Source organism: Scyliorhinus canicula, chromosome 16 (genome assembly GCF_902713615.1).
Source record: "Scyliorhinus canicula chromosome 16, sScyCan1.1, whole genome shotgun sequence".
In the NCBI taxonomy this organism is placed as follows: domain Eukaryota; kingdom Metazoa; phylum Chordata; class Chondrichthyes; order Carcharhiniformes; family Scyliorhinidae; genus Scyliorhinus; species Scyliorhinus canicula.
This window is the reverse complement of record NC_052161.1, coordinates 136,290,247-136,308,684: the sequence shown is the minus strand read 5'-3', so window position 1 is coordinate 136,308,684 and position 18,438 is coordinate 136,290,247. Positions and strand designations below refer to the sequence as shown.

At 44.3% G+C, this 18,438-nt stretch overlaps 1 protein-coding gene across 4 annotated transcripts in view; it reads left to right on the top strand.

The window, feature by feature from the left end:
- eno1a (enolase 1a, (alpha)) overlaps positions 1-18,438 on the top strand; it is a 52,749-nt gene that overhangs the window by 2,758 nt on the left and 31,553 nt on the right. For 3 of the 4 annotated variants that reach the window (XM_038821497.1, XM_038821494.1, XM_038821496.1), the window contains exon 2: positions 6,652-6,749. In XM_038821497.1, coding sequence (XP_038677425.1) covers positions 6,665-6,749 — 85 coding nt within the window. In that variant the 5' untranslated portion in view covers positions 6,652-6,664. Of the gene's footprint in view, positions 1-5,640; positions 5,664-6,651; positions 6,750-18,438 lie in introns of those variants that run through there. The other variant, XM_038821495.1, reaches the window with a different exon arrangement.

Below are 18,438 nucleotides of genomic sequence, written 5' to 3'. Positions count from 1 at the left end.
GTGCTCCGGTTTCCTCCCACAGTCCAAAGATGTGCGGGTTAGGTGGATTGGCCATGCTAAATTGCCCGTAGTGTCCTAATAAAAAAAAGTGGGGTTAAGGGGGGGTTGTTGGGTTGCGGGTATAGGGTGGATGCGTGGGTTTGAGTGGGGTGATCATGGCTCGGCACAACATTGAGGGCCGAAGGGCCTGTTCTGTGCTGTACTGTTCTATGTTCTATGTTCTATGATGCTGTTGTTCATTTGTCAATCCATGTGAAGTATAACTTAATAATCATTCTGTTACATTTTTGCCTCTTGCCGAGGTTTTTTTGTCTGGTGATTTGTAGCAAATTAATCACTCAGTCAGTTCAAACATGACATCCTGAAGGTGTGTGCAAGTATAAATCCAGGATATTAGGGATTGTTATTGAAGTTGGTTTGTCTTTATAGTGCTCTGGGATTAATGCCATGTGAACTGTTGAACATTTTTCTTTATTAGGCAAAGGGCCTCTGAATATTGTACTTCAAACTGTGGCACTAACTTTGTATGACGTAACTAGTTCAATCTGCAATTATATTAAGACTGAGGGAAGGAATTGATGGTGATGTTCTTGCCTCACTCAGAAACGGTAGCAAAATGTACTTGAATAATAATCTTTTAGTGTCACAAGTAGGCCTCCATTAACACTGCAATGAAGTTACTGCGACAATCCCCTAGTCGCCACACTCCGGCGCCTGTTCGGGTACACTGAGGGAGAATTCAGAATGTCCAAGTCACGTAACAAGCACGTCTTTCAGGACTTGTGGAGGAAACCAGAGCACCCGGAGGAAACCCACACAGACACAGGGAGAACGCGCAGACTCTGTACAGACAGTGACCCAAGCTGGGAATCGAACCCAGGTCCCTGGCATCGTGAAACAACAGTGCTAACCACAGTGCTACCGTGTCGCTCATGAAGTCAAGGTGGACATAGGCACACTTTTGATCTCAGAATCAAGAGAGTGGGCCGAACAGTGGATTTGAGGCAGAAAATCGGCTCTAATGACTGGGAAAACTCCTGGGACCATTTGATCAATTCCTGCTCCTTCTGTTCTTGTAAAGGAAATTAACTATCTCTGAAAACTGTTCAATTTCAGCCTAGAGGTGGATAGCGGGAGTTGTGAAATTTCCTGGCTTGAAGCGCCCGTGAGTGCCTGCAAAGTTGGGATATTAATTCCGGTGTGGTGCATGATAGCAAAAATCGAGTGCACTGCCCCTGGAAAAGGCTTGGCGGTAGCCACAGGCCCTCCCACATGTCCAGGCAGGCTCGTTAGCAGGACCACCTCAGTGCTCTGGGACTTTGTCCCAATTGTAATAAAAGTACATTACTGCGGGTACTGGAATCTGAAACAAAAACAGAAAATACTGGACAATCTCGGCAGGTCTGACCGCATCTGTGGAGAAAGGAGGGAGCTAACGTTTCGAGTCTAGATAACTGTACTTTGACAAAGAGTCATCCAGACGCAAAGCATTAGCTCCCTTCTCTCTCCACTGATGCTGTCAGACCTGCAGAGATTGTCCAGTACTTTGTGTTTGTTGTATTAAGTGGTTGGTTCGCTCCACTCTCACCCCTATGTGAATCTATGCCTCACCACCCAACCTAAATGCCAACCCAAGGCACTTCCATGCCCATGGATTAGTAATCCAGAAACCCAGACTTGTGCTCTGAGGGCCCGGGTTCGAATCCTACCATGGCAGATGGTGACATTTGAATTCAATAAAAATGTGGACTTAGAGGGCAGCACGGTGGCCTAGTGGGTAGCACAACCGCCTCACAGCGCTGAGGTCCCAGGTTCGATCCCGGCTCTGGGTCACTGTCCGTGTGGAGTTTGCACATTCTCCCCGTGTCTGCGTGGGTTTCGCCCCCACAACCCAAAAATGTGCAGAGTAGGTGGATTGGCCACGCTAAATTTCCCCTTAATAGAAAAAATAATTATCTAAATTTAAAAAAAAAAATGTGGACTTAAAAGATTTTTAATGATGACCGTGGAACCATTGTCAATTGTCGTTTTTTTTCTGGCACTAAAGTCATTTAGGGAAGGAAATCTGCCGTCCTTACCTGGTCTGGCATACGTGTGACTCCAGACCCACAGAAATGTGGTTCATTCATTTTTTTTAACAAACATTTTATTAAGGCATTTATGGTTTATAACAACAAAAGATACAAATGCAAACATAATTCAGTGCGTAACCCCCCCCCCCCCAACCAACAACACACACAATTCCCAAGTCCCTCCATCTCCTCTCGCTGATCCCGCCTAAACTAACTAACTCCCCCCTCATTCCCTAATACCCGCTTTTTTAATTGTATCTGCTAACAGTTTCGTTTTCCCCGAAGAAGTCGATAAACTGCTGCCATCTCCGAACGAACCCTAACATTGACCCTCCCAGGGCGAACTTAATTTTTTCAAGCCTGAGAAACCCCTCCATGTTGCTAACCCATACCTCCCGATTTGGGGGGCTCCCAGTCCCTCCAGGATAATAGGATCCGTCTCCGGGCTACCAAGGAGGCAAAGGCCAAAGCGTCAGCCTCTCTTTTCCCCCTGGACTCTTGGGTCTTCCGACACTCCAAAAATCGCCACCTCTGGACTCGGCACCACTCTCATTTTTATAAATGTGGTTCATTCTTAAATGGCCTAGTAAGCCTCCCAGTTCAAAGGTAACTGGGGATGGGTAATAGATACTGGCCTAGCAACACCAATATCCCATGAATGATTTAAGTTACAGTATATACCCTGTATAGAATGAATTAACCCAAGATTAACAATGGCAGGTGTGGCAAAGCCTTTTTAAAAAAAAAAGGTAATGAATTCACAAGTAAGTGCAAAGGAATGGATTAATGGACTAGAGCAGGGGTGGGCAAACTTTTCCGTGCAAGGGCCACATTCAAAAATTCACAATTCACAAAGGGCCGCATAGTATATTAAGTAAAATAATTACTTCACCCGGTTATGATTCTGGGCGCCTCATATAGAACATAGAACAGTACAGCACAGAACAGGCCCTTCGGCCCTCGACGTTGTGCCGAGCAATGATCACCCTACTCAAGTCAATGTATCCACCCTATACCAGTAAGTAACCCAACAGCCCGCCCCCATTAACCTTAAAAAAAATTAAAAAAAAAAAAAAAAAAAAAATTTTTTAAATAAATTTTTTTTTTTTTTTTTTTTTAATGACTTGGCGGGCCGCAGAAATACCTTTGGCGGGCCGCATGCGGCCCGCGGGCCGTAGTTTGCCCACCCCTGGACTAGAGAATGCAAAGGATGGGACTTCCACAAATTTCTCTGGCCCGGTGAAACCTGCCTGCTTTAAAAAATTGCATTTATGTAGCGCCATTCATGCCTTCAGGGTGTCTCGAAGTACTTTGCAACCAATGAAGCACAACCACTGCTCTAGTGTAGGAAATGTGACATATTAATTATGTACAGGAAGTTCCCACAAACAGGAATGCAATATATATTTTTTTAATTTAGAGTACCCATTTCATTTTTTCCCCAATTAAGGGGCAATTTAGCGTGGTCAATCCACCTACCCTGCACATCTTTGGGTTGTGGGGGCGAAACCCACGCAAACACGGGGAGAATGTGCAAACTCCACACGGACAGTGACCCAGAGCTGGGATCCAACCTGGGTCCTCAGCGTCGTGAGGTAGCAGTGCTAACCACTGCCCCACCATGCTGCCCAGGAATGCAATACTGTACTACCTTTCTTTAATTCTTTCATGGAACCTGGATATCACTGGTGAGAAATCTAGGTTGACACGAGTCATGAATGTTGCTACTGTATATGAATGCAAGTGTTCTTTTTTAAGCAGGGGGGTTTCAGCAAACTCCAGAGGTACACGCTTGTAGAAAGAGGTTGGGGTGAGGGTGTGAGTGAATTAGACTGCTCTTGGTTTCTGAATCGGGTGGGAAAAGGGCCAGGAGAATTTGTGGAAAGTATCATCCTTTTGCTTTCACTCGTCCATTAATCCATTCCTTTGCATTGACTTCCCTTCAAGAAGTGTTCAATTGGGTATAAAGTGCTTTGGGAAATTTGAGGTTGTGAAAGGTACTGTGTAAATGCCGGTCTGTCTATTCCATTTCTCCCATATTCTGCCCTTTGTCACAATCTCTAATATTGAAGCTAATTTGAAAGGGTGCCTCTTTCTGGGTTTTCAAGTGCACAATCTGTTTTGTCATTTAAATAACGATCCAATGAATTTTGTATATAATGCGCATGTTTTGCTTGGTGAGTGTGTTTCAAAAACCTGTAATAAAAAGGTTCAGATTTTGATTCTCCCATAGCCATTGGGAAGCTATTTTGAAAGAGCGAACTGATGCTAATAAAGTCCTAATTTGCTACTTATCTGGCACTATGATGTAGCTCCCCGAGTAAAATGTTCTGCAGTTGTATCTCTACCAAGGGAAAGGCTAATCGATGGCGATGCCAACTATAAGCGGAAAAGTTAGTTGAACGAATTTTGTCTGCAGTGCAATGGCAGCAGGCTGCCTATTTTGTGAGGGTTGTTCAGGTATTGAAAGCCGCTATCGTGAAGCCAAAGTTGAAGCGTGTGCATACTCCTTTTTAAAGCTGCTGATGTATTTGATGATTAAAATGTAATTCGAGAGCAGCAGCTCAAGGTGCTGGCATCGTGTTGGAGAAGGTTTTAGCCAGGGAGGCGCACCCCTATTTAAAATGGATGCTTCAAGTTATGGCAACACTGGTTCGGAAGTACAGGTGATGTTTCGAACCAGGTAGTCCTGACGTCCTATGGTGACGGACCTAATTTGTCCCTGTGGTGCCACTTCATGTTTTAGAATGATCGAATTTACTTTGCACAAGGAGGCTATTCAGCCCATCGAGCCTGTACTGGCCCTTGAAAAGAGCACCCTAGCTAAGCCCACGCTTCCAGCCTATCCCCGTAACCCAGTAACCCCATCTAACCATTGGACACAAAGGAGCAATTTAGCATAGCTAATTCACCTAACCTGCACATCTTTGGACTGTGGATGGAATCTGTAGCACCCGGAGGAAACCCATGCAGACACGGTGAGAAAGTGCAAACTCCACACAGTCATCCAAGGCTGGAATTGAACCCGGGTTGCTGGCGCTGAGTCACTGTCCTGGCACTAACCGCTGTGTCGCCGTGCTGTCCTATGGAGGTGTTGATTAAATGGCAGTATGTTGATTAGAGTCCGATTGATTGCTGGTGTGACACTATTTTTGTTTGTTTATGGGATATGGGCGTTGGTGGCTAGACCTGCATTTATCTAGACATTTCCCCCTGCTCCAGTCTATATTTTACTTCCAGCTCCTTCAACCCTGCAAATCGACCCCATAGAAACAAATCTTTGTGTCTTAATCCCCTCCTCCTCCCATTTTCCGAAAATTTCCATCCCACCTCCCTGGCTCAAATCTGTGGTTCCCCCGAATCGGCATTTCCCTTGGCCCTGCCCCCAACCCGAAGTGTTGGCGAAACTGCCTCCAAATTCTCAATGAAGCTATGATTACCGGACTACCAGATTTTATTAATTGAACTTGAATTCCATCAGCTGCCATTGTGGAATTTGCACCTGTGTCACCAAAGCCTTAACCTTGTCCTATGGATTACTAGTCCATTGACATTGCCTCTAGAGAGGACGCTGCATGATTGATCCCAAAAGTAAGTGTTGTGTGATTTAGCACCCTGTCAGAATTGTACAACAGGAATACCGTTAATATGACAGACCTACACATCCACTGGTGGTTTGTGTTCTTGGATCATCTCTGGAACCTTGTACATGCCTGACCACCTTTTGTTTCAAATAAATTGATCATACTATCTGCAAATTATTTTTTGCATCTGGATGATTCTGAAAGGCTGCTGCTTTATTTATGTGAGGGGGTGGGTTTAAGGAACTTTCTTTTTCTTGCACTGCCATGGTAGCGCTGTCTCCCAATTGTATAACGCCCAATTATATAATTGTTGAACACCACTTCTGGTGGGGCAAGACACACCCAGGGATGTTGAAGGAGGAACCTCGCCATTCACCAAGTTTGTTTAACAACCACACTCTCAAGTCCTCCGTGCCTGCTCCAGGACTCTAGTTCCATACTGTCTAAGATTTTTTTATTTTACTTTTTAAAAAATAAATTTAGAGTGCCCAATTCATTTTTTCCAATTAAGGGGCAATTTAGTGTGTCCAATCCACCTACCCTGCACATCTTTGGGTTGTGGGGGTGAAACCCATGCAAACACGGGGAGAATGTGCAAACTCCTCACGGACAGTGACCCAGAGCCGGGATCGAACCTGGGACCTCGGTGCCGTGAGACAGCAGTGCTAATCACTGCACCACCATGCTGCCCTATACTGTCTAAGATGATGTCTTTCAGATGAGGCCTTAAACTGATGCCCCGTCAGGTGGATATAAAAGATTCCATGGCATTGTTTAATTGTTTACCTGATACCCTGGCCAATATTCATCCCTCATTACCAAAGCAGGTTACCTGCTCATTATCTTGGGACCTTGTGTGTACAAATTGGCCGCCATGATTCTTGGATTAACAACAGTGACTACACTTCAAAAAAAGTACTTAATTGTCTGTGAAGTGCTTTGGTAGTTTTGAACGGTGCTATTTAAATGCAAGTTTTTGTTTTTCCTCTCCACAGAGCCACCGCCATCATGTCCATCTTGAAGATCCATGCCCGTGAGATTTTTGATTCGCGTGGTAACCCCACGGTGGAAGTGGATTTGTATACTGGAAAAGGTTAGCGTTGTCTGGACTCTGACAGTGCACCAACTTCTCCTGATTAACGCTGTCTTGTATTCCAAACATGTTTTAGTGGGCTACCAACAATCTCATATTCTGCTCAACAGAAAGCTGGCATAGATTTGATGGGCCCAATGGCCTCCATAATGACTCCATAGTAGTCCTGCAGGACTATGACGACTGGAAAGCAAGTTACTCTTTCTTGTTGTGTTCACAATCAGTTAATGCTGCGTAAAATGTGCACAATTTGGATGTTTCTTGATGTATTTGTGCCGTCCTTGATCTGTGGTAGTTTCTTCAGCTCGATAATATTGTCCAGTTTAGGGCACCACGCTTTAGGAAAGATATGAAGGCATTAGAGAGGGTGCAGAAAAGATTTGCAAGAATGGGTTCTAGGTACGAGGAATTTGAATTATGTGGATAGATTGGAGAGGCTGGGGCTGTTGTCCTTGGGGGGGGGGGGGGGAAGAAAGATTGAGAGGAGATCTGATGGAGGTGTTTAACATCGTGCGGGGCCTGGACAGAGTAGATGGGGAGAAACTATTTCTCCTGACTGAATGGTGAAGAGCAAAAGAAGTAACAGTGAGGTTAGGATCTGGGAGGCGCTGTCTTGAGGATGGTAGAGGCAGGTTCAGTCAAGGCCTTTGAAGGAGAATTGGGTAACTGTCTGAAGAGCAAGTTTACAGGACCATGACGAAAGAGTGGAGGAGTGGGACCAGGTGAGCTGTTCTTGCACAGAGCGCCAACTTGGACATGGCCACTTTGAAAATACATTGCAAATTAGCTTGGTGACATTTTGATCTTTCAGATTAATGGCTTTAAGATGCAACAGAAACCCTTTGCTATAAAACAAAACTTTCTGGCGCATTTTTAAAAAATAAATTTAGAGTACCCAATTATTTTTTCCAATTAAGGGCCAATTTAGTGTGGCCAATCCACCTACTCTGCACATTTTTGGGTTGTGGGGGCGAAACCCACGCAGACACGGGGAGAATGTGCAAACTCCACACGGACAGTGACCCAGAGCCGGGATCGAACCTGGGACCTCAGCGCCGTGAGGCGGTTGTGCTAACCACTAGGCCACCGTGCTGCCCTTCTGGCCCATTTTAAGCGACTCCATTAGAACAGCCTTCGGTTTACTGACTAAAACGGTGGGTTTGTGCTTGTGTTGGGTAGGTAGATGATTAGCCATTGCCCACCAGGAACTGAAGCCGCCCCAGCCTATTGAAGACAATAGTTTTGTAGCTTGAATGACATCTCTCCACAAATACCATGGGGGGAGGCCAAGGGGGCAGGTTTGCTTTAACCTAAAGCATAGGCTAGCCAACTGACCTAAGCAGACCCCAAGCCTATAATATTACCTCTATTTCTGTTTAAATGTTTTTGTAGTCAAATTAGTGTTAAAAATACACCCCCGAGTCAAAATGCTTTCTTCATTAGTAACTAAAATAACTGAACGCTTATTATAAACTCTGCTTTGTGGTTACTTCAAAAGGGCCTGGAGCTTGGAACTGCTGATAGTAAAACGTACAGTGGGTCTGTCTTTGTATAACCCATAAAAACTTGCATCTTTAGGCATGAGATTGGCCTTTATATAGCCACCCAGTACAAGTTATCAAAGAGAATTGGACAACTATCTGAAGAGCGAATCTACAAGAATTTGACCCTCCTTAACTGGCACTGCCCATGTGCCACTTTTTGCAACACAAGTGTATTTGGATCAGCAATTTAGGTGTGATTGCTTGCTTCGTGATCTGGAAGTTGCATGTTCCAAAGTTGTGCAACAGTTCAATCCATAACAATGATTTAGATTAGTTAACTTCCACCGTGCTGCTCCGGGTGATATGGGTTTTGAACAATTCAGGGTAGGGAAGGAACACAACGTAGCTGGTACGGTATCGCCCGACTGAAGCCACTCCAGTTGCCATTTGATTAGCATTTCCTGTGTTCAGCACTCGTCTGCTCCTCCTCACTGGTTGAAGGGGACGGTGCAGGATGTAACAGAGTCTCTTGCTGACTTAATACATTTCCCTGAGACTGATGTAAACCCCAGAGAATAGAAGCAGTGACATTGCCAGTGTCGAGCTCTGTAACTTGGCTCAAAGATAAATATAGCAGTCTGTTCAGTAATTCGACCTGCTTTATTGTGAGGTCTCGGACCGTATATTAAGACTTGGAGATCTTTTGCACTTGACAGCACTTGATATGCTGTGAGTTCTCGGGACCCAAATTTAGGTACGGGATAAACTGAGCAATGGAGCTCTGTGCGGAATTGAAGTGAATGCTGAATCCCTTCAATCACAACCCTAAGCTGACAAATCCCCATGTCTCGTATTAATCCTTGGGCTTCAAACTGAGTGTTTTCTTGAGATAACGAAGCATTTTGAAAATGTAAAGCTATTTACAGAGGAGAGGCAGCGAGTGATGCAGTGGATCAAAAACGTTGCCCCTTTTTTCCTTTCTGAAGCACGAGTCTGAATCCATTCTTAGCCTGAGCTACATAACAGGAGTATGGACGTTTGAATATATTTAAAAAGGTAGCTTCGAAGCAAATTTTTTAACCCAGTTCAATTTCCAATTGAGCCAAGTATTTCACTCATTGCAACATTGTTTTTCTCAGCTGCCAATACCTGCCCTTAAATTGAGGGGTTTGCTGAGGCAACTAGAGGAGATAGCATTTCCATTGGTGAGTCAGTAACTGGAGATTATAAGAAATGTAATATGATCATCGATGGAACAAAGAGGTTAGGAGGAAACATTTTCATCCCGTTAAGAAATGAAATGCCCTGAAACAATGGTGGAAACAGTATCCATAGTAGCTCTTGAAAGGAGACTGGCTAAATATTTGAATAAGAAAAACAAACCACAGCGAGGTTAAATGCAAACTGCAAGTGGATGGGACTAAATGGCAGCTCAAGCCCGGACAGGCCAAATGGTCTCGTGCATTCAGAACGTTACAGCAGATTAATTTTGGTTGCAGGATTTGAGATGAGTGTGGGGAATAAGGGCTATTTGTACAAGCTGTTATCACCTGCCTTGGGCGCATGACAGTCGAATGCTGAGCAAGCATTGCTTTGTATAGGATTTCAGACGTTGAAATTGAAGGCTGAACTGTTTGATGTTGAGTCCAATTTTCTCGAATTCTAACAACCAGACGCACACACACGCGCACTTACAATTTGGAATAGAAATTGCAACCACTACTTGGGGAAGTCTATAGACATTTTTTTTTCACTGAATTATAGTTTAGAAAACAGGGATTATGCATAATGAATGTTTCATTTTTAACTCCTGTCTCCAGTTGTAACATCAGGATTAAAATCTTTAATTTGAGAGCAGCCATTTCAATTTGTAATTAGCTTCAATTTTCTCCAGGTTGGTCTAGTGCGCACCTTTTGTCTATGCACACACCTTAACCCACATACTTTACAGGGTGTTGCCTATTGCTACAAGGACAAGATGGGCGGCACCAAATCAATTGTCTGTGGCTTGGTGCTTTGAAAATGGAAACGGCTGTCGTAGGATCAGGTTTCCATTTTGAATCTGGATGTGGATATGTTGATTCCTCAGCTGACTCTCTTTCAACCTAGGTGATCTATATAAACCTTTGCTCCAAAATTAGGGAAGGTCCCTGCTGTACTGACATCTTGATGCAACTACCAGCTACTTGTATACCTTTGTTACCTCGAGACCAATGGTTCTCAAAGGCTTTGCCTAATGGACCACCTGGGTGGAGCAAAGGACCTCGTTACAACACCTACATGTCCCAACCATCCCACCAGCCACCAAAAACAAATCTCATCACAATTCATGGGGATTTAAGGCGGTGCAGTGGTTAGCATTGCTGCCTCACGGCGCTGAGGACCCTGGTTTGATACTGTCCGTGTGGAGTTTGCGCATTCTCTCTGTGTCTGTGTGGGTCTCACCCCCACAAACACAAAAAGATGTGAAGGGTAGGTGAATTGGCCACGCTAAATTGCCCCTTAATTTGGGGGGGGGGGGGGGGGGGGGGGGGGGGAGAGAAATGAATTGGGTGCTCTTTTTTAAAAAATAAAAAAAAAATTAATTTATGGAAATTCGACACACTTTGCACTTTTGCTGCTAAATAAATTAATATGTATTCACACATTGATTAAGTAGCATAGGTAAATTATTGGTTTATGTCTGAATCAAAAGTACAGACCTTTTTATATTCTAAACATTAATATTGCAAGTGAACCAAATTCATCGATAACATGTATAATAAAGCTACATTTTGTTGCTCGCGTGAATGACAACAAATAATGCACACAGGTGGAATCTAGTTGTGGGACATCATGCAAATGGTCGTAGCCACCCACATTGACACTAGCACAACAGCGCCTATACTTCGGCAGGTCCACATTGATTCTTACCAATTTTTACAGATGTACCATAGAAAGCATCCCATCTGGCTGTGTCACAGCCGGTATGGCAACTGCTCGGCCCAAGACCTTAAGAAACTACAGAGTCCTGAACACCGCCTAGTCCATAATGCAAACCTGTCTCCCATCCATTGACTCTGATTACACCTCCCGCTGCCTGGGGTAAGCAGGCGGCATAATCAAAGAAGTCTCCCACCCAAAGGACAAAGAAAAGTACAGCACCGGAACAGGCCCTTCGGCCCTCCAAGCCTGTGCCGATCATGCTGCCCGTCTAAACTAAAATCTTCTACATTTTCTGAGTCCGTATCCCTCAATTCCCAACCTATTCATGTCTTTGTCAAGATGCCCCTTAAATGTCACTATTGCCCCTGCTTCCACCACCACCTCTGGCAGTGGGTTCCAGACACCCACTAGCCTCTGTATATAAAAAAAAAACAACTTGCCTCGTACATCTCCTCCAAACCTTAAACCTATGCCCCCTAGTAATTCACCCCTCTACCTTGGAAAAAAGCCTCTGACTATCCACTCTGTCTATGCCCCTCATAATTTTGTAGACCTCTATCAGGTCGCCCCTCAACCTCCGTCGTTCCAGTGAGAACAAATAGAGCTTATTCAACAGCTCCTCCTCCACCCGCCTTATTCTCTCTTCCATCGGGCAGGAGATATAAAAGTCTGAGAACACGCACTAACCAGTTCAAAAACAGCTTCTTCTCGGCTGTTGTCGGACTCCTGAATTACCCTCTTATGGTCTGAACAGGGCTCTCCACACCTTCTACTGAGCAGTACTACACTGCGTATGCTTCACCTGATGCCTGTGGATTTACATTGTGTATTTATCGGATGTCCTATGTTTTTCCCTGTATGGAACGATCTGTCTAGAATATAGGCAGAACAATACTTTTCACTGTACCTCGGTACAGTGATAATAAATCAAATCCAATTCAACTAGGATTCTATCTTTTTCCCTCCTATGGCCTTTACCATTATGTTGTACATTGGTGACTTGTTTTTTGGAACAACTGGTCTATTGTTATGTAAAAGATCAGGAGAGAACTGAAACCTTTGTAGCCTTTCTAGTACTGTCTTTAATCGGAATGCTTTTTGAAAAGGAAGGTATATTTCTTAGCCCCTGGCGTGTGTGCTGTTACTATAAATCACAGCAACAAGCTTTTGTGGGTTTAAATAATGAAGATTATTTTTTCACGCATTCAACTCAAAGTTTAAATGCTATGTCACAAACACACACGATAAAGATATATTAACACAAACCCTGCCCGTCTACCAGTTTTAAATAAAAGAATAATTACTATGTTTGGCTTGTCCTAGACAAAACCTTTGTTGCGGGCATGTTAAAGGCAGCTTTTTCACTCTGAAAGGGTAGCTTTAAGTGGGTTCAATATTGTGATTATTGTGGGATTCCCTTGAGTTGCAAGTTCAGCAGGTCACAAGATAACGTCATTTGAAGTATTCCGGTTGTGTTTGTTCTCATTGGCTTTGAAAAAGGAACAGGTTGGGGAAACTTGATGTAGCGATCTGCAGGTTATATCATGGATCTTGCTGTTACTGCCGCTCTCTATAGATGCTGAACTTGTGCAGACTGACCAGTTTCTCTCGTTCTTGGAATAATAGATTAGTTATCTGCAGCTGGTTTCAGTCACATGATGCAAAGTGTCCGTGTCTTCCATTATCCATTGGTTTAGGCTAGGGTATTCGATTTACTAAATCTTTCCTGCTTTATAAATAACCCCAGATATGGCAACATGGGAATTGATCGATGTTACAGAATGGATATAAATGGAATAAGGGAATGGCCAAAGTAATGTTATCTTTCTATCTTTGTCTATATATACATATATATCTATATAATATATTTATTTCTTTACATTTTATATTTATTTATATTTTATAGCTTTTTTTTTTAAAGGTAAATGCTTTTGTTTATTATTTTATGGTATGAGGGCATCATAATTTCCCTTGAACTGAGTGGCTTTCTTGGCCATTTAAGAGATTTCCTTCCCGAAGGAGTATTAGTGAGCCATGAATGATGGTTGTCATGGTCGCCATTACTGGGGCTAGCCTTTTATTCCAGATTGATTAATTGAATTGAAATTCTACCAGCTGTTGTGGGATTTGAACCCATGTCCCCGGAGCATTGGCTTGGGCCCTGGGTTAGTTCAGTGACATTACCACTGCACAGTCTCCCCACTGATTTTTTTTTTTTTCGGTACATACCATTGAATTTATCTTGAATAGATAATAAGGGAAGGAATCTAAACAGCCCCACGAGAGAAATAAAAGGATGGAGTAAAACTCCTGTTCTGAGGCATAGCTCACTTGATTTGATGCTCGTGGGTTGTAACATTCGCTCGGGATCTAAAGAGTATCTTCTGCAATATAATCACTAAATCTTGTAGCTAGGCATTTGTTTTGTTCCAAATTGGGACCTACCCTTCTGAAACTGCCCAAGTTTCTTGTGCTCGAGTGAAGTCTTTGTTTCTTGGAAATAGTTTTTGCATGTCTTTGAAGATGTTTCATCATCCGTTCCTGCTTCCAGATTCCATGTTTTCTTTGCAGGCGGATTAACTGAAACCTTGGGTGGAATTCTCTGACCCCCCCCCCCGGCGTCAATCCCGCCCCCGCCGCGGCCCGAATTCTCCGCCACCCGGGAATCGGCGCCCCCCCCCCCCCCCCGCAGCGATTCTCCGGCCCACGATGGGCCGAAGTCCCGCTGCTGACGGGCCTCTCCTGCCGGTGGGAATCAATGCACGCTGGTGCGGGTGGGATTGGCGGCGCGGGCGGGGCGCGGGGCGATCTGGCGCCGGGGGTGCACCCACGGTTACCTGGTCCGCGATCAGGGCCCACCGATCGGCGGATGGGCCTGTGCCGTGAGGGCACCATTTTTCTTCCGCCACGGCCTTCACCATGGCGGAGGTGGAAGTGACCCCCTCCCCTGCGCATGCGCCGGTATGACGTCAGCAGCCGCTGACGCACCGGCGCATGCGCGGACTTCTGCCGGCTGGCGAAGGCCTTTCGGCCCTGGTTGGCGGGGCGCCAAAGGATGTTCGCGGCAGCCGGTGGAGTGGGGGCCACTCCGGCGCGGGCCTAGCCCCTAAAGGTGCGGAGAATTCCGCACCTTTGGGGAGGCCCGACACTGGAGTGGTTCTCGCCACTCCACAACGCCGGGACCCCCCGCCCCGCCGGGTAGGGGAGAATCCCGGCCCCTGTCTCTAATTGTTTCTGGAGAATCTTGTTTTTTTTTAATTTATCTGCAACCCATAGCCAAAGCAGAATCTTGTTTTATCAATGGGGCCAGGTTTTTGCCATTTAAAATTCACAATTAATATGCGAAAATGCAAGCCCAAGGTATCCAAATTATTGTCCCTATTTCAAACTCCAGTTCTTCCAGTGATTTAAGGACATAGGTTTCGAGCTCATGACAGTAGCCCCTATCTGAACAGCACTTGAGTTTTGTTTGCACACTCAGAACATAGAAAATCCAGCACAGAACAGGCCCTTCGGCCCACGATGTTGTGCCGAACCTTTTGTCCTAGATTAAGAACAAATTAATCTACACCCCATCATTCTACCATAATCCATGTACCTATCCAATAGCCATTTATAGGTCCCTAATGTTTCCGACTCGACTACTTCACAGGCCGTGCATTCCATGCCCCCACTCCTCTCTGGATAAAGAACTTACCTCTCTCTCTCTCTTTCTCTCTCTCTCTCTTTCTCTCTCTCTCTCTCTCTCTTTCTCTCTCTCTCTCTCTTTCTCTCTCTCTCTCTCTCTCTCTCTATATCTATATCTATATCTATATCTATATCTATATCTATATCTATATCTATATCTATATCTATATCTATATCTATATCTATATCTATATCTATATCTATATATATATATATATAGCCGGGGGGGGGGGGGGGGGGGGGGGGTCTCTAACTGTCTACTCTATCTATTCCTCTGATCATCTTCTAAACCTCTATCAAGCCTCCCCTCATCCTTCTCCATTCTAATGAGAAAAGGCCTAGCACCCTCAACCTTTCGTCGTAAGACCTACTCACCATTCCAGGCAACATCCTGGTAAATCTCCTTTGCACCTTTTCCAAAGCTTCCACATCCTTCCTAAAATGAGGTGACCAGAACTCCAAATGTGGCCTGACCAAGGTTTTGTACAGCTGCATCATCACCTCAAGGCTCTTCAATTCAATCCCTCTGCTAATGAACGCTAGCACGCCATAGGCCTTCTTCACAGCTCTATCCACTTGAGTGGCAACTTTCAAAGATCTATGAACATAGACCCCAAGATTTCTGTGTTGTGGGGGGTGAGACCCATGCAGACACTGGAAGAATGTGCAAACTCCACACAGTGGCCCAGGATCGAACCCGGGTCCTCGGTGCTGTGCTGCAGCAGTGCTAACCACTGCGCCATTGTGCCGCCCTTCATTTTTCTCTCCTTGTTCAATTTTTTTGCAGCTTGAATTAAAAACTACTTGGCATTGCATGTGGTTGAAATGGTTGAGGAGGGGGGGGGGAAAAGAGAGAGGTGTTGTTCCAGGCACTGGAAACTTTTTTTTTAACTAACCCAGCAATTTGTATTTATCTGAATTCCTGATTTTCGTTGCTCGTTTTGCCTGACAGCCTTTTTGTGTAATGCAGTTTGACCTTCCAAAACAAAAGCAACATGGCTGGATGGATCAGTCACAATTTATTAGATTGCGTGATCAATTTTATTCAACTGACTGTTTTTGTTAATGGGCCCAGACAATCTCTGCAACGTACTGACTGCACACTTTGAAATAATCAGGAGGGTGATCATTCATGCTGATGTTGTATTGTACAAGTGTTAATCTGGAGTCTGGGACCGTTCCCTTTTAATTAGGATGATTTTCACGTCTCGCTAGTTTTCCAAAAAGGGTGACCAGTTAAATCCAGGGAACTGTAGTCCCGTTAGCCTCACGTTAGTTATGGAAACGATGCTTGACTGGATCCCAAGAGATGCTCTCTATCATCAGAATAAAGAAGGAGTCAGTGGCGACACTTAAACTTTTAACATGGCTTTTGGGGAAGAAAAGTTTGTGTTTTATTAATTTGCTAGCATTTTTGGGGGGAATAAACTGCTAGATTAGTGTACAAGTATCTGAGTAGACGTCCATTTGAACTTTATACTAGAAGCGTGTGGAAAAGACTCCTCCAAATAGGTTACTCTGCAAGATCAATTCTTGTGCAATCAATGGGTTGTTATTCCAGTGGCTTAAGAATTGGCTACATGTGAAGCAACTTGGAGATGATGGTCACCAGTATTTCGCAGGGGCTATTGTTTGTATTTTCTTTCTTACCATCTTCATAAATGACCTGGATAAAGGCAATTTGGGAGAAGGGTGTCCACCAGCTGTATGTGACTGTTGCAGCAATTTGTCCATGTGTTAACGAAGGAGAGTAAAAATGGGCTATATTCTGGCTTCTGCAATTTAACTAGATCAATGCAGAGTTGCGAATGTACGCCAAGCGTGTTCTCGCCTGACGTGGAACAGATCTGAAAACAGTGGTGAGAGAAGCACACTTTGGTTTTATAGTTCAAAGTTCATGACCCATGCCAAAATATCTCTGTAGAGATGCTCAAAAGTTGAAGGGTTTAGACCAAGAAAGGAGAATCTGTTCCCATTTGACTGGCAAGTCAGTAACCAGCACAGATCTAATTAGGGTAACTTGGGTCTTTTTGGCTAAAGAGCCAGAGGAAATTCTGAGACCTAGCCAGTGAGTTGCGATCTGGATGGCACGCACTGACCTGAAAGGACAAAGTAGATTCAATAGTAACTTTGGAACCCACACCATCTTTTCATTTTTGGTGTTGGAACTAAAATATTCAGATTCACGTGACCATCATTCATGCACGGTGGGTTTCAAAAACTCCCAATTGGGCAAACTTCTTACCCTGGCCATTTAAATCCCCAAATTTGCAAGAATGCAGAGCAGGTCACAGTGAGGGTAAATTAGAGTTGCAGTAGTGAGAACCTCGAATTGAACGCATTTGGAAATTCTGATATTTGGGTGGGGAGGGGTTGTTGGGCTTAGGCTGGTGTGGGTTTGACAGCTGACCTGAAAGATTGAAGAGGCTTGGACATGTTGTAGTTACATGGCAACTCGCTAAATTCTGCTGTTTTTGAGGTGTGTGATTGACATCGGACTCGGTGACATTACAGACCAAATGCCTCCATTCTACACTAGCATGGTACTTGAGATCAGAGCATTGAGCAGAAGCCATTGTCCTAAAAACTGGAATACCCAGAGAGGGTTGCCTTAATCAGTGTGACACCGTTTCATTTTGCAGTTGTGCTGTCCAAATCTAAACTAGAGCTGAACAAAGCTGTCCAGTTCTGCGATGGTACTTCAGTTCCTGTTCCAGCAATGCTTTGCTATATATATGTGACTCTAACCATTGGTCATTTGATTCCGATACAGTATGAATATTTCAATTGTGGAAATGAGCTGCGAAACCTAAGGAGCCTGTTGCTAATTAAAGCCTTCCCACTTTAGGATCCCAGTCGCGCTGCCAATGCATTTGCTGATGCTTGTTGGCACTGGTTGTATTTTTTTCCCTTGAAATTTTAACTTGTTTAAATATTAACACCTTTAATAAGTTACTACCTAATCTATTTTAAAAAGGCAATTTCTTTTGAGCAACAAAATGTGGAACTAGTATTTTTATTTTTTATGGGGGGGGGGATGGGGGGGGGGGGGGGGGGGTAGGGTAGGGTAGGGATGTCTGCAGGAGGAGGAACTCTTCCAGAATCAAGTGGTCTTTGTGCAACTACATTCGAAGGCAAAGCACCTTCAACCAGCAACCTGACATTGGATAGGATGAAGACATTACACCTGATATTTAATTTAACTATCCCGACAATTGCATTTCTTCAGGTTATAAAAATGTTCCCTATCCTGCTGGTTGCATTATGAAATATCCTGGCAGAGCTCTCCGAACTCCGAATTCTGCTTTCTTTCTAAATGCTACTTATTTGAATAAATTTGTCAAAGAAAAGTTTGCGTTAATTTAGCACCATGAATCTCCAAATGATTCTTAAGCATTCAATGGGCAACTTTGTAGTTCTGTGGGCGGCACGTGGTGCACTGGTTAGCACTGGGACTACGGCGCCGAGGACCCGGGTTCAAATCCCAGCCCTGGGTCACTGTCTGTGTGGAGTTTGCCCATTCTCCCCGTGTCTGCCTGGGTTTCACTTCCACAACCCAAAGATGTGCAGGTTAGGTGGATTGGCCACGCTAA